The 19,305-nt window shown below is 40.5% G+C and overlaps 1 protein-coding gene and 1 long non-coding RNA gene across 20 annotated transcripts in view; one reads left to right on the plus strand and one right to left on the minus strand.

Moving 5' to 3' along the window:
- Nucleotides 1–6: 6 nt before the first annotated feature.
- Nucleotides 7–16,345, plus strand: LOC103395517 (uncharacterized). 15 transcript variants are annotated; one of them, XR_003052822.1, is made up of 16 exons: nt 7–1,756; nt 3,019–3,160; nt 4,894–7,367; nt 7,925–8,040; nt 8,129–8,333; nt 9,715–9,875; nt 10,073–10,124; nt 10,577–10,738; nt 10,806–10,872; nt 11,964–12,170; nt 12,622–12,713; nt 13,005–13,144; nt 13,413–13,491; nt 13,675–13,729; nt 14,500–14,555; nt 16,271–16,345. It is a non-coding gene; the product is annotated as an uncharacterized LOC103395517 (long non-coding RNA). The 15 variants fall into 15 exon arrangements; XR_003052823.1 differs by having other exon boundaries at nt 10,583–10,738; XR_523274.3 differs by having other exon boundaries at nt 9,715–9,865; nt 14,500–14,658.
- The window catches only part of LOC103395519 (phosphatidylinositol-binding clathrin assembly protein-like), a 29,421-nt gene continuing 17,320 nt past the window's right edge, over nt 7,205–19,305 (minus strand). Inside the window, exons 8-19 of one of the 5 annotated variants that reach the window (XM_008333248.3) lie at nt 17,454–17,495; nt 14,153–14,238; nt 13,398–13,500; nt 12,149–12,282; nt 11,750–11,847; nt 10,912–11,025; nt 10,799–10,829; nt 10,569–10,710; nt 9,535–9,558; nt 8,465–8,521; nt 8,199–8,318; nt 7,205–7,342 (exon numbers count right to left, since the gene is read on the minus strand). In XM_008333248.3, coding sequence (XP_008331470.1) covers nt 7,328–7,342; nt 8,199–8,318; nt 8,465–8,521; nt 9,535–9,558; nt 10,569–10,710; nt 10,799–10,829; nt 10,912–11,025; nt 11,750–11,847; nt 12,149–12,282; nt 13,398–13,500; nt 14,153–14,238; nt 17,454–17,495 — 966 coding nt within the window. In that variant the 3' untranslated portion in view covers nt 7,205–7,327. Of the gene's footprint in view, nt 7,343–8,129; nt 8,319–8,464; nt 8,522–9,534; nt 9,559–10,568; nt 10,711–10,798; nt 10,830–10,911; nt 11,026–11,749; nt 11,848–12,148; nt 12,283–13,397; nt 13,501–14,152; nt 14,239–17,453; nt 17,496–19,305 lie in introns of those variants that run through there. The other 4 variants (XM_017041679.2, XM_017041678.2, XM_017041680.2 and 1 more) reach the window with 4 other exon arrangements.

The raw sequence follows: 19,305 nt of genomic DNA on the forward strand, positions 1-19,305 counted from the left end.
CCCCCCCAAAAAAAGTCAATCCTTAAAAATAAATCAATGACTGAATTAAAAGTTGTCTTAAAACTTAATCCTGGAATCTCCAATCTGTAAAGGAAAGTATAGACTAAAATTTTTTTCAAAATGTCCCGACATTTGCACAGGTGTAGGAGAATCATGTGTAGAGTATGTAACACGCCATGGTTTGGATTCGGTTATTTCTTGTTTGAGTCATTCGGTGAAATGTGTGGTTTCCTTCCGTGGTTTGTAAGTACGGAAGTAGATTTTAAGGAAGCTATCAGTTAGCCATCAGGTTTGTTTGTGCTAATGGGTTAATCCCCCCCTATTTTTGTGTAATTATACGTTTGGACCTCCTGGTTTTGGTGTGACAACGTCAAGACTGACTGTGGTCACCACTGCAGATCGGGGGCGGGGGGTTGTTGCAGTCCGCTGATGTGAGAGGCTGTCCTGAGCCTTTTTTTTTTTTTTTAATGTCCATAGTTTATTTAGCTGTAAACACACGACCAGCCATTTGATCTTATCGTTAGAGTTTTCTTATTGAGAAAGATAATGGTTTACAGTTTAGGCTTTAGGTTTTGTTTGCAAAATTGTGTAAAGTTCTTGTGTGTCTGGCCGAGTCTGCTGGACTTTTCAAAGCTGGCACAATCATAATTTGCTGTTAAGTACGGCGTTACAGGTCATTGTGAATTTCCTTCAAAATCGTAGTTCATCAGTGCTGTCGTTTTCTCCATTTTCACATTTCATCTCCACCAAACGTCACAGCTTTAAAGGGGATTTATTATGGTTGGGTATTTGATTTTTATATACGCCAGAGGATTTAAAGACAATATTCTTAGATTATTGACCCTACAGAGGTTCAGCTTGTTGGATGTCAGTCCTAAACAAAACTTGGCTTTTTGTGTAAATATTTTACAGCAAAAAAAAAAGTCCTTTTGACGTCATTTGATAGGAACGTTGTTGTAAAGATGAGGTGTTTATTTAAAAAAAAAAGAGCTTAACATGGTGAAATTAACTGTCTTTTTAAGCATCGACTTTTTTTGAGGGACTTGAGGAGAATTATTGTCACACGTTGGTAGTGATGAGCATTTAGCTGCTGCAGTCAAGATTGGAGTCAAGAAACTTTGTCTCGGTTTTGAGTCAAATTTTGAAAAATCAGAGAAAAAAATTGCCAAATATAGTCTACGGCGCTAGAGAGAGAGCAACTATTTCATACCACAGGGTTTTTAGTCATTACTTTTGAACTTTAAGCTCTATTCTAAAATTGCTTATATGCTTTGGATAAAGTGACGGCCCAGGAAAGATCACTGTCCTTTTCTAAATCCATATCACACCTACAGAGTTGGCTGTTGACTCCACACCTTGTCTTTTATTGGGGTTCACTTACAGTTGATACCACGCAAATCTCATTTGACTTGAATTTACTCTTGCTGACTTTGGCTCCATTCAGGACCGACCACACACTCGTTTCTCGTCCTTCTCCTGACATTGGTTTTGCTACACTAGGTTCCAGTGACAGGTAGCCTCTCCACACACCCACATTTCTCCACCTTCTCCATGTGAACTGTTAGATACATGCCTTGTTGTTGCTGCTGCTCCAGCCACCTTCTTCCTCTTGCTGATTATTGCAGCTAGAGTGGGAGGGAGCCAAACTGAGCCCTTGCCCTGGACGTTCGCCACACGCAGCAGTAGCATGGAATGGGGAAAACAGCAGCGTTAGGCCTGAAACTGCTGTGGACGATGGGTGTCCCCCCCCTCTAAGGTAAACACTCAGATCACACACTCCTGCCCCTCCTCGAATGACACGCGTACATGCTCATACACACAGCTAGCTACACTTTAACCCTCTTTTTTTTTCTTTTTTTTTTTTAACAGTGGAGCTCCCATTCTTTTTTTTTTCCAATGGGAGATTTCTCTTGTTTCCAAGCTTTTTGATTTCCCAACTTTTTCTGCTCATACATTCCAGGTCCTGACTTATTGGCTACCTAAACACCATCTTTTTTGAGGCCTCCGTTCAGCGTAGCTCTACAACATTTCTCTAGCAGGCGTAAGATCACCATCATAATTATAATAATAATTATTTGTAAGCCGTAGCTAAACACCTGTTATTCAACAGTACCGGGCGCGGATGCCCAGAACGGAACGTGGGACAAGTACGTAGGATGGGTTGTAGTTTTTGTTAAGTCTAACCCCCCAGGGAGGGGCCACTGTGGGGTTAAAGTGCCTTCCTTAAAGAGCACGTCCGTAGGCCCTCAGATTCACAGGTACTGTGGCTCAGGATCGGTTGCTGGTTCGACGACTTCCCCCTCACCTCCTCCCAAAAAAATCGACGATTTTTTTGATGCCACATTCAACCTGTATGAATGAAAATGAAACACAAATACTATCACCTTGTTTTAAAGTACATTTTGTTCCATGTTCTTTAAAAATAAATAAATTTAATCAGACTTTTTTTCTCTTGTGTGTGTTAAAGATTGTGTTGGCTGTCTTGTACTTTCTGTACATAATTTTTTCGCTATTTCTGCCGGGGGTTTTTTTGTTTCGTTGTTTTTGCAAATTAGTTCGCCAGTCTGTGAGCTTTTTTAGCTCACAGTCACAATTTCTTTTTCTTTTGAGTAATTTTTTTCAAGTACTTTCAGGCCGTTTTAAATCAAAAACAACTCTTAATTGTATTAGATCGGGACCAGACTAATTTAAGGAGGCTACCGTTTGGAAATATTGCAACTACAGAAACCAGTATTTGTGGAGTTTTGTGATTCAATGCAGGCGCAAAGTAATCATACATATTGGCTCTTTGTCTACAAATGCTCATGTTAAAAAGAAGTTTTTGACTGGTTCCACGGGCAGTACGAGGTAAGTAGACACACACAAATAAGCCTGTGGTAAAAGTGATGTCACTGAAGTGACGCTGCAGGACCTGTACTGAATTTAATATGCAGTTGTTGACGCGTCTTTTATGCGTGTCATTTGAAACAAAATAATGTTGTGCTGTATTTGTCTTTTGCCACTGATATCTTAATTTAGCAGTAGAGTAGCAGCAGCAGTTTCTTTGTGCCGTCCAACATCAGCTAAGGTCACAGTGATCGCCGTGTGCCATGTGGAAGTGCCAGCAGAATGGAAACCTAAGCCTTGTAGCCACAGCAACGTTCAAAAGCAGAGACTACTGGTGAGTACTACAGACTCTCTGGTCAACAGCTGCAAATTCATTTTGGCATCAGTTTGATTTTCTGAAATTTGGAAAAAAAAAAATTGAAAAAATTGAACTCCTGAAGTGATTCACATCCGTCATACCACCTTAAAGAAGCTAAACAAAATTATCAGGGTTTTGTTGTATATATTTGGACTAAAAATACATGTGTACATCTGCGTATCTTGGGGGGGAAAAAAAGTGGTGCAGTGGCAAGACCCCCGCCTGCCACCAGAGGGCCCTAGGTGTGATACCACCAGGGCTACATATATGAGAAAATCGATCTTAAGTCAATAACCATTTATCTATGGGGTTTTAAGCCTTTAATCAGTTGTTCATTTTCTTTATTATTCCAGTAAAAATTGTTAGTAATAATCCCATTTAACTGAAAACAAAAGATAAAGACCAACAGAAGAGAGCACACGCGAGTACATCTGTGTACCTGACACCTGTACGGACCAGTAGATCCCTGGTTGTAGGTGACGTCAGTGAATATGGGTTTTTAAAATATTCATGGCACTGCTTCAGTTTGCAATTTTCAAGGCTTTAAAGTAGAAGTTCATTCATTGATATATATATATATATAACTGTATGGCTCTAACCGTTACTTATTTACAGTCTCTCCACATTTTCCGGGTCCGGACATATCTTTCTTGGTTTGCTTAAAAGTTTCTCCAGATATTACGTGGGGCCTGTTTTAATTGGAACCTGCATACGTTTGAAGGAACGACTCGGTCATTTAAAGCCCAGTTAATGACAAACGACAGGACAAGACTTTGCAAACACTCAAAACACCACACAACGTGGACCAGACCAACACGACAGTAATACAGTACTTTTTTTTTTTTTTTTACCACAACCTCCCATCATGAATCTCCTGGCATAATGTTAAAGAAAAGCAAAAGTTCAAACACACACCAGTATTGAAAATAGCAACGCTTTAATAAAGAGCTGTTTTTACAAGACTGCAATGTCTAGCTAGCTAGGTGGTAACTGGCATTGACATCCATCGGTGTTTTACAAAGATGCAGTTATTGGTGGTAACTGGGTTTGAAGTCGGATGGGTTACTTGCGAGTTGCATTGCTGCATGCGACACAGCCTTCAAACAGTTACAGACCCTACATTGTAAAACAGTGTGTTCTGAATGTCAATGGACCTTCGTGTTCATGTCAAGAGGTAAGTAAAAAATAAAGAGAAAGAACATCTCATTTCTCCAAACACACCGGTAAGTGAGAGTTCACACAATGGTCATGCTTTTACCGGGCACACGAGCCAATAAAAAGACGACACTTAATCATGCAAAAGAAAGACAGTTTTCTCGTCATAACGTAAAGAGAACAAAACGGTTCCTGGCTGAGTTCTGTTATTGTCCCGTCTGCTGTGACCTTGAAGAAGAAGCTGCGCTTTGATGATGACTTTGGTGCAAAAGAATGTTCCGTTTTTGAGGAGGACAGACCCTGTCCTGTCCACCTCCTTCATGAAGACACTCTTGGTGTAGACCAGTTGTGATAATTTGCCCTTTGACCCTCCCCCAAACATTACCCCCTATCCCTTTTCCTCCTTAAGATGGACACAAACATCACAAACATCAACCCCTACCCGTCCCCGGATCGTGACACCTTTGAAATACAACCATTCAAACACGGATACGGCAATTAATTGTCCCACATACAGTGACGTCTTCCAACGTTGGCTTTGATCAACTTTACAGAGAGAGAGAGAAAGAGAGAGAGAGCACGTCTAAAAACACATGAACAGCTTTACCTATATACAGAAGACACAGTGACAGTCCAGGATGGACGGAGCGTGTGGTGGGGACGAGCCGTGTGATGAAGAGATCGTCGGACTGATGGAGAACGGACAAACCACTGGAATAAGTGAGTGTCTTGGTGGGGTGGGTGAAGCCACGTGTCGGCTCCGGCTCGTTTGGAGACCAGAGACGATTTTCACTGTGTGTGTGATGACTTTTAATAGATGGACGTCCCTCTGGTGGAGAGAGAGAGTCTTGGATGCAGGTTCACGAATTCTACCAGAGATCAACTTGGACAGCTGCTCGTTTTCCGGCGATCTTCAACCACCCGAGATTCCAGATTGTGTGGTTCCAACTCAGACATGACTCTCACAGAGGAACTCATCTGTTACGTAAGTACACGCTACCGAGAAACATGACCCTGTTTGTCTTGATGGGGGAAGCATGTGCACACAAACACGTACAGTACATGTACCATTGAACAGACACGATCAATAGAAAACGCCTTCATCCCCCAATTGATTATTGCCCCTTTAACTGTACATCCCAGCAATGATTTTAGGGTTTTTGTGCAGCAGGACATTTGCTTATACCTCTTAGGAGGTTTGTGCTCTCTCTATATATGTATATATATATATACTGTTTATCATCACGGGGTCTCACTTGACCTTGGATCGGCAACAAAATTCACATTAACATTTATCGTCTCATTAAATCCACCCCTGGTCTGGCTGTCTGAAATAATCTGTGTGTCATCGTCTCGTGACCAGTGGATTATTCCCTCGGCTGCTTTTGTCAGATTCTGGTCTTTGACCGTCTCCTCTAATTGACCTTGAACTGCCCTGGACCACAGAGGTGTCCACTCCATTAGATAACCTTTGTCTCTCTCTCTATGTCGAAGTGAGGAGTCTGCTGGAGTGATTACCTGTCTAGTTTTTCTGCAGTGTGACTTGATGTGTGGGTGGGTGGGAAGGAGGGGATTAAAAGATTCGGATATTCAATAAGACAAACACCCAAGACAGTGTAGACGTGTTAGGAATCTGAGTTAGTACTTGTCTGATTGGCAAGATTGAGAATCATCTCCAGTCTAACGCCCAGTCTCCACCTGACTCTCAGTGCAACGTCACTACTCCTTGAGCAGTGCCCTGGAAAAAAAACCAAACAAACAAAAAAAAACCGAACAGTTCTCTGTACAAAAGCCTGACAGACACACTAGAGATTACGACACTACTGCTTCTACGCAAGCTACACGGTTGGGGGGGGGCAGACAGGAAAAGGGTGTTGCATGATATTGCACAGCTGTGGGGGAGGAAACAACAAAAATAAAAAAAATAAAAAATTAAAGGTACAGTAAGTACAACGACACCCCCCCCACTCACTCCCCCCAGAATTAAAGTTGGTGTAAGAGGTTTGTGTAACATCCAGAGATGATGCCTGGCTGTGGCTCAGTGCTTTCATCAGTTAGTTCCAGTGCAGTAACACATCAGTACCTGGTCACGCAGTAAAATGGCGGCAGGTACTTAAAAGAGAAACGTACAGTACAGTATCCAACACAGCTACGTCAAAACCACACTCGCACACCTAACACACAAACACATCGGCGTGCCCGCAAGTGACGGTTCTTTCCACGCCAGATCCTCGATGTGAAGTTGGCAATTTAGAACAAACCGAGTCTCGAAAAAAAAGGGACTCGACACAGTTATGTTGGTGCAGCACAGAGAAATGTAGAAAAACAAGACACACACACACACACCTTCAAATCGATTACTCCTGACATCCTGATGGATAACACATGACCGGGAAACCAATCTGACCAGGATGATAAAATCAACAACACGCACCTAGACACACACACACACACACACATACACACACACACCCTTGGCAAGGAGCACATTGAGTAAAGTGCCAGCAAACGATCCAATCAGAGAAAGAGACGACACCCTGTCCCAGGTTTGATTCAGTTGTGTGAGAGTTTTGTACAGGAAGTGATGTGTATGAGGAGGTCAGGAAGTAGCAGCTGTGCGGCCGCACTTCCACAGAGCTCTCAGGTTTTTCTGAAGTGTTATCACAGGTTGTTATTTGCCATCAGAGCGGGCAAATTAAATAGTGGATGAGTAGGACTGACAAGGGCCGTCTGGAGCCCTGGCCTTTTCAGATTCGTAGACAGAGGCCGGTATCCACACGGGGAGCGGAGAGGAGATTAGAAGGTGAGCGTTTCAATCCTTGATCCGCCCTCTGGTCCTTCGTAACTCTCCCCTCCCTTTTCCCTCTCTGCCTTCACCTTTTCGTCCTACTGCACCGGGATTTGGTTCTGGATGTGTTCTCCTCCGTCTCCTTCCTTCTTCTCCCCCGTCTCCCTCTCAGCTCTGCTGCCATGGTTACGACATCGTCTCTACATGAAGTGCATCTACAGGAGGACGGGTGGCGAGAAGGTAGAGTAATTTAGTTCAACACAGCAGCTCATCAAGTGCTCAGGCATCTATTGACGGGCGTACTACCTGCCGCAGTGTCGACAAAACTGCCTTTCAGCGACGCTGAACGCTCAGTGTAATTACGTTTCTCTCTGCTGTGTTTTTGAACAAATGGTCAAAGACGTGCACTTATTCTCCACGCAGCCCTGGAGCTGCAGCAGCAGCACCTGATTATTAACGGCCACTTTGTCTCACTCTAGATCGGTTATCTGATCAGATTTAAAAATGATCAGACGACAGGGCTCATCCTGTTTCTTCAGCTGTGCACGGCTCGAGCACAACCAATCGGTTATTTGCAGTAATTATGACAAGTGCAAGTCCAAGTTGTATGATGTCTCTAAATCATTGACTTTCTTATTAGGCTGTTTTTTTTCAAAAATCTGAGGGGACGGAAAACAGTCAAATCCCCAGAGTTCCATGTCTCTGTCTTGTAAGACGAGTTGAAGTCTGGGGTTTTGAGTTTTGGCTGAAGTCAAATAAAAAGTTGAAGTCTTAAAAAAAAAAACTCCTTCCTTCAGGCTGGTTTCATGTCAAGTTCCTGGAGTCTGGAGTCAGAGTCTAAAACCAGAGTACAACACTTCCCCCGGCACTCGTCGTTCCTGCTCTGTCTGTTGCTACGTCTGGCTGATCCCAGGTATAGAACCTCATGCACCATCATTTTTACTGTTACTTATTCACAATTTCACATACTGACCTTCCTCCCTTCCTTCTTTCCTGTACAGGTTAGGTAAAAAAACAAATCTGTAAATGTTCAAGGCTTGTAATCAAAGAGCAGAGCAGAGGTCGGTATACCTGTGTCCCAGGGATGGGTCCAAAGGGATTAGAAGGTCTGAGAACAGGCTGGTTGTACATGACAGGCTGTGGGGGCATCATGGGAACGCCCCCCATCTGATGACTCATCTGAGGAGGGAGCTGGCGAGACAGAAGGTGAGAGCAGGAGGGAGCGGTGAAGGGATCATGTGTATTTAGATGAGAGCAGACAGCGGAGGCGGCATGTTAATAGAAGATTTGTGGGTTTGTGACTGGGATTAGGCTGGAGGAGGCTGCGCGTTATTTACCATTCCGTACACAGGCACTTGAGGCGTCGTCATAGGAAAAGCCACTGGTGCTGGAGCCTGCACAGAAAAACCAAAGCTTTCGTGTCAAACATAATTGTCAGGAGAGTTGAAGTTTTTGAAAAAATGTTTCGAAATGTCGTGCACCCTGGTAGGTAATGAAAAGCATATTTCCATGGAGGAACTAATATTCTAAGACACATGTTAGAATTCAGAAATGTGCTTGAACTTGAAAAGTCACAACAGTTTCTCAGATTCACAAATTTATATTCTTGTGTCCTTGTGGAGCGGTTACATTTTATTTAATCAGGATTTTTCTACTGTCTTGAAAACTCTTGAACAACTCCTACGCACTCGTACTCGTTTGTTTGGAGTTTTGTCGATGTCTGTAAAGTTTTCTGCTTCTTTGCAAATTCTGCGGTTTTCAAAATATATATAGACATACAGTAACCAAGGACAAGTACGGGTAATGATATGGTAAACATTCTCTGTTATTTTTTCTGTCTAACATATTTTTGTCTAATATGTCCACTACATACTTTTAGTTAACATATTTTTGTCTAATATGTCCACTGTCTCTGCTCAGCTCATGTCCAAATCCTGGCTATTCCAGTCAATCCTCACATCATATTTGACGTCCTCTATATTTAATAGCACGCCTCAACCACAGGGGGGCCCCATTCTTTGTATTTCCCAGTCCCAAGTTGGGATGAATCTGTCCAGTAACTTCTGGCAAAGGATGTTTTTACCATCATCATGAGCTGCTCCCCTAGTGGCTGTTTTTTTTTTTCTTTAGAAATAAGCAACCTTAGGTGCAAGAATATTGACACGTTAAAAACAATTTTGTGTTTTGTGTCGTGTTGGAGCTGCTGAATAAATCAATAACAAAAAACCCCCCACATCGATATCAACCCAGTGCTCTGCACGCAAAACCGACATAAAATATAAAGAGCTGGGTTTCAACGGCAGCACAAAGGTAATACAACAGGCTATTGATTTATTTCTAAAGCAAAGAAAAGTGACGAGGGTAATTCAACAAAGGAGACGGTTATGTGAGGGAAAGGTGCACTTACATAACCAGTGTAGATCATCCCATTCTGTGGAGAGAAGGAAAAGAGGAAAAATGGTTTTATTAAAGCAGATCTGCATAAAAGGTCCTGCTCGTAGATCATCTTCAAAATGAGTGGAGGAGGTGGAGCGCAGCCCTAATTCCTCTCTTTGTCTCCGTCACTTCTACTTTCTATTCCGGTCAGGCCACAGACTTTTTCCGAACCATTTCCCTCAATAAACGACCGGACGGAGTTGAAGGGTCAATCAGACGGAAATTTAAAGATGAAGTTGGACGGAATGAAACGGACGTGTTTGAAATTAGGAGTGGACCAGAGAGGACGAGGAGACACGGATGTAAGAGGAGGTTCCTCCATAAATCAGATAATGATATTTTTTTTTTGTTGACCTAATGACTTATGGACATGTTACACTAACATACTGTGTACAGATGAATAAAAAAACACAGTGAAGTTCTTTCTTTCAGCTTAGAAAGTTGTAAGTAGCTTCAAGCTATTTACGAAAAGTGGAACTATTGATCTCTGTACTTTGTTTTTTTCCTAGTTCTACTGGTTATTGGACTGACCACACCCTTAAAGTCGGCAACACGAAGAGAGTGAGTATATATGTATAAATATAGATACTGTATATGTATGTATACATATGTATATATGCATATGTAAATAAATATGTATATATATATATACTCAATATATGTATAATACTGTATATATACCTATATACTATATATAAATATTTCTACACACACATATATACATATATATTTCTGCATATATATTTTTCAACATATATACTGTATATTTATACATATATAAATATATTATATGTAAGTTTGTGAAATGATTTACATATATATCTACATATGTTTTCTACATATATACTGTATATTTCTATATATATATACATTTATATTTGTAAATGTAAGTTTGTGAAATAATTCACATATATCTACATATATTTTTTCTACATATATACTGCATATTTCTAAATATATATATATATATTTGTAACTGTAAGTTAAGTTTGTGAAATAATTTACCATCTGAGGAACAGGCATAGGTGCAGGTGCCATGGGGTGGGTGGTGTGAGTCCAGTTGGTGCTGGTGCACATGGCCTTTGACTGCCAGCCACTTCCTCCTGTTGGTTTCTTCTCCACCAGCTGACTCCACTGCAGCTCAGGCCTGACGTACAGGAGCGGAGACGTTACAGGTACAATTCATCACATAAATAAATGGATCAAAGCTAGACTAATAATTTAAAAAATCTCACTTCTTAGCAGGTGTCCCCCCAAACTGCAGGTCTGGAAAAATAAAAAGGTGAGACGTTAGGAGGCAACGTGAAGAGTGAGTAAAATCAATCTGAAGAGAAAAGTCTTTACTTACTACCAACAAGGTTGGCTAAGGATGAGTCTAAGTCGTTTGGGAGCATTTTCCCAGAATGCAGCGGGACTCCCGGGCTGTGAATTTGAGTGTGTGGGACTGGCTTAAGCAGGTCACCTGACATCCAGAGGGAAATTGTGGTGAAGGGCAAAGATCGGAGGAAAAGGAAAGAGAAATTAGTCAAGAGCATCAGCACTGCAGCCTGAACTGCTGAGAGCGTGTTTGTCTGTTCATGTGTGAACTGCTATGAGCTCCATGTTAACGTAAAAGGTCACAGAGTGATGCAAAAAAACAAACAAACAAAAAAAAACAAGACAAGAAGAAGTCAAAACTCAGGGCCCTGTTCCTTTAAAAACACCAAATAATGGAGGACAGATTTCATTGGCTGTTGATTCAACCAAACTCCACAGAGCTGATCTCAGGGAATTTTAAAAAATTACTCAATTTACTGTATGACATAATCATCTCTAAAGTGACAGAGAAGGTGGAGCCGTACACCTCTAATTACAGAACAGAAATTCACCGCCTCATCTGCTTAACATTTACACCCAGAAAAGTCCAGACGACTTCCAAAAACATTAAAAAAAAAGAGCCAAAAAATAAATCTAAAGTAGCTGCAGAGTAGCCCTACACCACCATACACCTCTAGTGTGGATTAAGACTGACTGGAGGCTTCTAGCTCTGTCATTTCTGGACGGTCTATCTTTAAGCGTTAAAACTCACTGGATGTTATTATTATCTGGTGGACGTTGAGCTTCAGGACATTTTCTAAATCAGGAAATGAAGCATCACGCCTGGACGGCATTGGCTAAATAAAGTGTGTGTGTGTGTGTGGTCTCACCTCCCCAGGCATTGTTGTTGTTGGGCACAGTGTGTGTGGTCTGAATGGGGGTGAAGTTTGGCTGCAGGGTGAACAGCTCACTGGTCAGATTTGGCACACTGCAGAAAAACACAGGGAAAAAAATAAAATAAATGTGTGTCACTGATTTTTTTATTTTTATATAACCAGACGATTTGAAAAATGAAATACAGTGACACAAAGTATTCCATTCCAGGGTTAAAAAAAAAAAAAAAAAATCAACCCAAGAAGCCGAGTACTCCTTTCATTCAAGGACGTGATGGGAAACAGGAGGAGGAGGAGGAGGAGGCTGTATCAACAAACTCTGCACAAACAACAAACGCTGCGTCTCTCTGCAGCCTTTTCCCCCCGTGTTTACGCAGCGTGGGATTACACACTCACTGGCTGTTGACAGGTACGATGGGTGAGTTGGAGAAAAGATCTGTGGCTCCTCCGCTGCTGTTGGCACTGCCCACCGACTGGGTGCTGGGTGACACAGTGGGCGTCTGAATGTCAATCACCTTATGACCGTCATCCTGCATATCAAACAGACGAGGAGGAGGAGGAGACAATTAGGCCGGGAGAGAAACTACCTCGACTAACCTCCTCACCAGGAAACACACGAAACATTTATTTACCCGCTGTAAAATCCAGTCAAAATGTCATAATTACCACATAAAGAAAAGCACATTATTTAATTCTACTCACTTCTATGTTAGACTCTTGTTAGATACGTTGTCATCATGCAGCTTTACATTCACTTCTATGTTAGACTCTTGTAAGATACGTTGTCATCATGCAGCTTTACACAGATAATTAAGATTTTTTTTTATGTTGTTTTTCTCATTGTGTATTTTCTTTCTTCTCTTGCACAGAAGTCCATAAAGAATATTGTAGCTTCACCACAACTGGACACAGGAACTGCTGCTCTGTCACCGCCTCTCAAAGAGAGTTTGTCGTCGCTGAGGTAAATCCACTCCCAGCATCTCAAAGCCTAAATTTACAAAATCACATATTGATCTTGACTGGAGAAGCCAGAGGAAGTGAATCACTGCTGTGGGCAGTGCAGTTAGAAATGGCTGCTTTTTCTCTGTGAAAGGTTGGGCAGCTTTTTAACTTCTTTGAATTCCAGTTTCTTTTTTTTTTTTTTTTTTTCAAAATTCATAGAATTGAGTTAAAAGGTAAATATTTATTACTGTGCTTTAAAAGGCTATAATCAATGGTGTCTTGTGTCTCTGTCGCATGTGTTTTCTTTCAGAGATTTCAGGCTTTCGCTTTTATAACTTTGACTTTCTAACCTCATTATCAAGGCCACAGAGCCTTCACAGAGCATCGACCTGTTGAACGAAGCTGCAAATCCACTAGGAAACTGTGGTTGTGTTTATTCAGAGAGAACAGGTGAAAATCTTCTATGACAAGAGAATCTATATCGTTAACTATGAAAGTAACAATTCTAGGATATATATATGTATGTATATATGTATATATATGTATGTATATATGTATATATATGTATGTATATATGTATATATGTGTGTGTATATTATATATATATATACAGTATACATACAGTATATAAACACACACATACATATATATATATATACATATATATGTATTTCTTTTTAAATAAATGGTGTAATTGTCTCACCTTGTGTTGCTGCAGTCTGTTGTCGTCCGTCTTGTCGTCCATGCGGCTGAGAGAGATGCCAGTGCTGGAGAGAGAGGAAACTGCACTGGACAAGGTGCTGGATCTTCAATGGAAAACACACACACACACACATAGAAAGAAAAAAAAAAAAGAACCCAAACAGTTCTGTGGAGCCTGGAGGATTTTTACACACATTTCTGTTGTGTTTGTTTGTCGTTTACTGAGTCACACTCTGTTGTACTTTATAACTTTCTAACCTTTTTGTTGTTGTTATTAGACTAAACCCACGCACTGTGGCTTTGGACAAAATAAAGCCTCACTGAATGAATAAGGTAATAATAAAAAAAAAAATGAAATCAGAATTCAAGAGAAACTCAGTGAAGTTGACAGAAGGCCAATAGTGGAGTCACATCCATCTGATAGTTGTAGAAAAAAAACTTTGACCAGATCCACAGACGTTAACCTTAAAGTTGTGTTCCAGCAACAATAATGGGAATCACAAAAGTCAGTCAAGTTGGAAAAATTTCTTTGTCTGGAATTTATTAACAGGGGGGTGGCATATAAATCTGGAATCAAACCCCCAACCCTCTAGATCTGTCCTACTAGCGTACATCATGAAGCCGAGCCCTCCCTTTCCGCTGCAGCGCCTCTAGAGGTCACCTTGTCTGGCAGCACTGGTGTGGACAGCAGCGGTAGGCTGAAGGTGGAGGAGGGTGTGAGGGTCTGTGAGGGTCTTCTGCCCTCTGTGATCATACCTGCTTGCTGTGGAGAGGTCCTTGAGCTTCCTGCCCTCCAGAGAGGCTAGATGCTGCTCCAGAGCCTCCAGGAGAGAATTGGGAGCCTGAGAGTGGGGGGTAAAGGGTGGGAAGGTGGGGGGGGTGTGACATTAGAACGGCAGCCATTCTGAAACGCTGGGACTCATGTCTCGCTCTCATTCTCTTCTCATTTACCTCGTTGAACTTCAGACACTCAAGAAACAAACAGACAAAGCAGCAGCAGAATCAAGAACGTCACCACTTCTATTTGTCGTCTGATCTACGTCAGCTCTCTGCTCAGTTATTTTTTCATTATTTAATTTATTTTCTGTATTTGGTTTCATCAGGTTTGGTTGACCAGCATGCACACATCAGCCTCGGGTCATGCAAGCAGGACTGACAGGTACGAACACAGAAGAGGAAAATCACCACAAACATCAGCGCTGAAAAGAATCTCTACTGTATGACCAGCCCATGCAGACAGCTGCCATGACACACACACTGCAGTAAATACACACACACACACACACACATACATACACACATTCTAAATAAAGAAATCAATCAAAAATATCAGAGAGTTAACCCTTGGATTCCACTTAAAGCAGTGAGCGTCAAATTGGTTTAGGGGCGGAGGAGGATCGTAATGTTTTTTGTTTTGTTTTTTATGTTAAAATGTAAAAGTAAAAATTCTAAAATGTTACTAATTAGCCAAAAGATAATTTAACTCAAGTAGCTAAAATCAGCTAAAAAGCAAGTAAAAAAATAAAAGAAAAAAAAGGCAAATTTAACATAAAACTAACTTCACAAGAATCCTCAGAATATATTCAAACAAAAATCAGAGAATGTAAAAAAAATTCCTAGTTGAGCCAGTTAGAAAATAAAGTTATGGATTTTCTCCAACAACTTAGAAAAGTAAAAAAAAAATGTCCCCCTGACAAACATGTCTTAAGGTGAAAATAAATGTTATTTTAATTGAGGGTTAGACTGAGAACCTCATGATACCGAGGCCCAAATATCTCACTGGAAGCCAGGGAAGTTAACTCAGTGAAATGTAGACATCTGCAGAGAAACCAGGTATACACATTCAGAAGTTTTTTTTTCTCTCATTAAAGAAAACAGAAAATAATGATGGATGGGATCATTTTGACGTCATGTGATACCAGAGTTTTCACCCAGCGTCTGACATTTCAGCAGCAGGGAACGCAAGGCCAACACAACAAGCAAAGAAAAGATTTGTCTTGTACTTATTTTAAGGGGGAAAGAGAGTAAAATGCGAATTCTGGAATTCCTTCGTCAAGAGAAATCTAGAATGTGCTACAGGTCGTAAAGTAAAACAGACACATATCTGGGGCTCAGTAAAAGGCACGGCTCACTACAGGGTTGAATAAGGGCATATAAGGTCTTCGTGAGCACCGCCAACATGACCTTTCCCCAAGTAAAGTCAATTTGTTTCACCTGATTTGTGGTATCGCGCTCGTCCAATCTACTAAAACAAAAAAGAAGCAAATGAGCATGATGTGCAGCGCTCACGATGGCTTTATCTGCTCCTGTCCAAGTCATTTTGCAGAAACCTTGTTCATAAAAAAACCATTCGCTGCTCGCCCCACAGCTAATGCAAAGGGATTTTTTTTTAAAAATCTTTTCAGGAGGATAATAATTTGAAGGCTGCTGGTGTTACTTGTTATCCGGGCTTATTTGTGTGAATCCAGAGACCAGTCTGAGTCTTTACACTGGGAAAATGCCAGACTGACTGCTGGAAGAAATTGAGACAGATAGGAAGCCTCCGTTATTGATATCTAAAATTGAAAGAAAAAGTAATAAAAAAAAGTTGTTTTTTTTGTCAGCTGCAGAAAACTTTCAGAATCTTAAAGTTCTACTTTGGGGTCAAATTTAGTTCCAGGTTACATAAAGGAAACAAAATGAAAAAAAAAAAATACTATAATGGCTAAAACACACGTTTTTTTTTTTGTCTTATTGTTAAACAAAGACCATAAAATCCTGAAAAATGTGTTAAATCTTCTAAGCACAGGATAATTTTCTCTGAAGATCTAAATGTTCTGCGATGTCCTTACAGTGACTTATATTAAAACGTGTTTATTTTTTCTTTATTTTCAGAAAAAGGAACAAAGTGCACCGTGTGCAGCTGTGGTATGGCAAACTGGCTCAACAGCGCCCCCCTAAAACCATCTTCAACAGCGTCCCCCCTAAAACCATCTTAAGTGGAGTCAGGTAAATTCAAAACTTTTTTTTTTATATATAAAATATAGAGTCAGCGCCACCTATAGGCAACACGAAATATGAAGGTGACCCGAAATGTAATTGCTTATTATCACAACTTGAACTGAACTGAAACTGAAAACTAAACAAAACTTTAACTCTTTAAAATATATTTTAAAAAAATATTGAAGCTTCGTAACAAGTATATTTTGTTCAAACGTTGAGCCATCATCTAAACCAACTTGAACTGAAAACTAAATAAACTTTAGCTTTTTAAAATATATTTCAAAAAAATATTGAATCTTCGTAACAAGTTTGGATTTAACTCCGTCTGATTCTTTACTCTAAACTGAAAGAAAACATTTGAAAGGAACCGGCTTTTAGTCTTTCGACCTGGTGCTAACAAAATCCACCAGGATTCTCTGATGGAAACGTTATCGCAGAAGCGACTTAAGTTGAGGATATGTAGAGAATCTGATTTTGAAGCCAAGGGCTGTAACTGTAACAGTTAAATATCTAATCTGCATTTCAACAAATCTGGGTTTTTTTTTTTCTTTCTCTCAAATTTACTCCTATATTTGACATGTCCTCCAGGGAGGATTCATCACAGGGACTTTATATTACTTCAGTGCAGTCTGAAGACGTTAGTGATGAAAATTTGTTTGGAGAAATACAAGCTGTTGTTCCGACAAGAAAAATCTTCTGCTAAGTACAAGATGAATTGTGTACGCTGACTCCTCAGGACTTAGTCTATTGGATTCTTTATTCATAAATTCTCTCCGATCAAACGTTATTATCCTGTGCACAGAAGATAGAAAAAAAAGATCAGGACTTAAGGGTCTCCGTATCGTTCATTGAAAAAAAAAAAAAAAAGAAGGAGAAAAAAGGCAGAGGAGTTAAGGAGAGTAATGAGAAGTGGAGGAGAACCGTGGGGGGGTGGGCAGCTGCAGTGTGGGCGGGTCTGTAGGGTGAGTAGGGAACGGGAGCGCTAAGAATGAAGCATCATGGGATTGACTGGACAGATTTAGGTACTGGTTGATTGACTGCTTGATTGACTGATTGAGATGAGATGTAGACTGACCTGTGTGAGATCGGGGCTGTCGCCCTGATCTATCCCAACTCGCTGTGTCACAAAAAAGGAGGAGGAGGAGGAGGAAGGGGCAGGTAGGGAAGGAGGGAGGGAAGGAGGGAGGGAGGCAAAATAAAAATAAACCCAATGATATAACAAAAAAACAAAAAAAAAAGGAATTAACCAAAATTACAAATAATTCCCAAAAGACCAGAGAGTAAAAAAGGGGAAGAGGAATGTGAAAGAGGAGGAGGTGGAGGAAGAGGAAGAGGAGGAGGAGAAGGTAGAGGAGGAGGAGGAGGAGGAAGAAAGAAGAATCAAACCCAAGCATTCATTACTTCATGCAGTGGCTGGAAAAGGAAAACAAATAAAACAACAAACAACAGGAAGAGGAGGGGCACATGCACACACTCATAAACACCGATAGATACGCAATGCACACACATACACATATATAAATATAAATATATATATATATATATAAACACACATCAGGGTCAGAAATGTACACAGGCTTAGGGCAAAAGGTCATGAAAAAATCCTCAGAGTGGGGAATTTAAAGGACAAGGAAAAATATAAATAACATTTTAGGACAGAAATGTGACCAGAATGTGGTTAATTATATATAAATATATATACTATAATCTGGTTAATAATATAGTGTGGACACCACAGGTGGGGTTAATACATTTTAAAGATAAGTAGGTAAAATGGCCTAAATTTAGCTTCTTTTTTTTTTTTTTTCAAAATGACCAAAAATATTTTTCATGCCGGAAACAAATGCTAGTTGAAGCACAACTGGTCAATAACAGAGAACAGCTGAGGAATTATGTCTAAATTTAATAAAATACGGGTAAAACAAAGCTGCGATAACAGCTAGCTAAATGTTAGCCAAATAAAAGTTAAAAGTTAGCCAACGGCAGCGGAAATCATGCGACGAGTTTGTTTAAAATACAAGAAAAATGAAAGTAGCCAGAAATGCAGCAGGTTAACTTAAAATGTAGCAAAGTAGCTAACGAGAAGAAGAAGGTCAGAAAGTTAAATGTGGAAATGCAGCAGGTTAACTTAAGATGTAGCAAAGTAGCTAACGGGAAGAAGAAGAAGGTCAGAAAGTTAAATGTTGCCCTAAAAAAAATAGTTATAGTCACTAATATATATATATATAATCTATAAAAACATATTTCACTGAGACCAATAAAGGCCCTGATGAAATACAATCATTTCCGACCCTGGTTCACACACACACACACACATTATTACACACACAAACACAGAGATGATTGTTGGTGCACACTGACTGGTTGAACAGGCAGGGCAGAGAGGGCAGACAACAGGTCACATGACTGTGTGAGGTAAGAAACATCCAAAAAGAAGACACTCAACTAATGTTGACTTTGAACAGGAGGAGGAAGTGGATGACACACACACACACACAAACAAACAGACCTTCAAGTCAACGTTAGTCTGTTGTTGCTGGGGTTTTTTTTTTTTTTTAACTTTTTTTTTTTTTGGGATTTTAGCGACCGCAACCCCAAACCTTATTCCAAACTGGAACGAAACCAAGCAGTGGGAAAATGCTACGCACTGTGAAGCCTAGCAAGGACTGCAACTGTTAAACACAAAACCACCTTGAATTAAATATGTATATATATATATTTGTACGTATATGTCAATTTTGTCTTTAGAATAAGGGAAGGGATAAAACCAGGAGATAGAGAAAGTGATAGAAGAGCTTGCTTGGGCATGCAGTGCAGGCATGTGAACAGGCAGCACACGAGGTGTCCCTCAGCTGGAAGCTCTGTACATGTGTGGCTGTCTCTGAAAAGTCAGCCATTAACCACTGTCCGGGAGTAAAAAAAAACCC

Source organism: Cynoglossus semilaevis, chromosome 19, assembly GCF_000523025.1.
Source record: "Cynoglossus semilaevis isolate Cse_v1.0 chromosome 19, Cse_v1.0, whole genome shotgun sequence".
NCBI classification, from domain to species: domain Eukaryota; kingdom Metazoa; phylum Chordata; class Actinopteri; order Pleuronectiformes; family Cynoglossidae; genus Cynoglossus; species Cynoglossus semilaevis.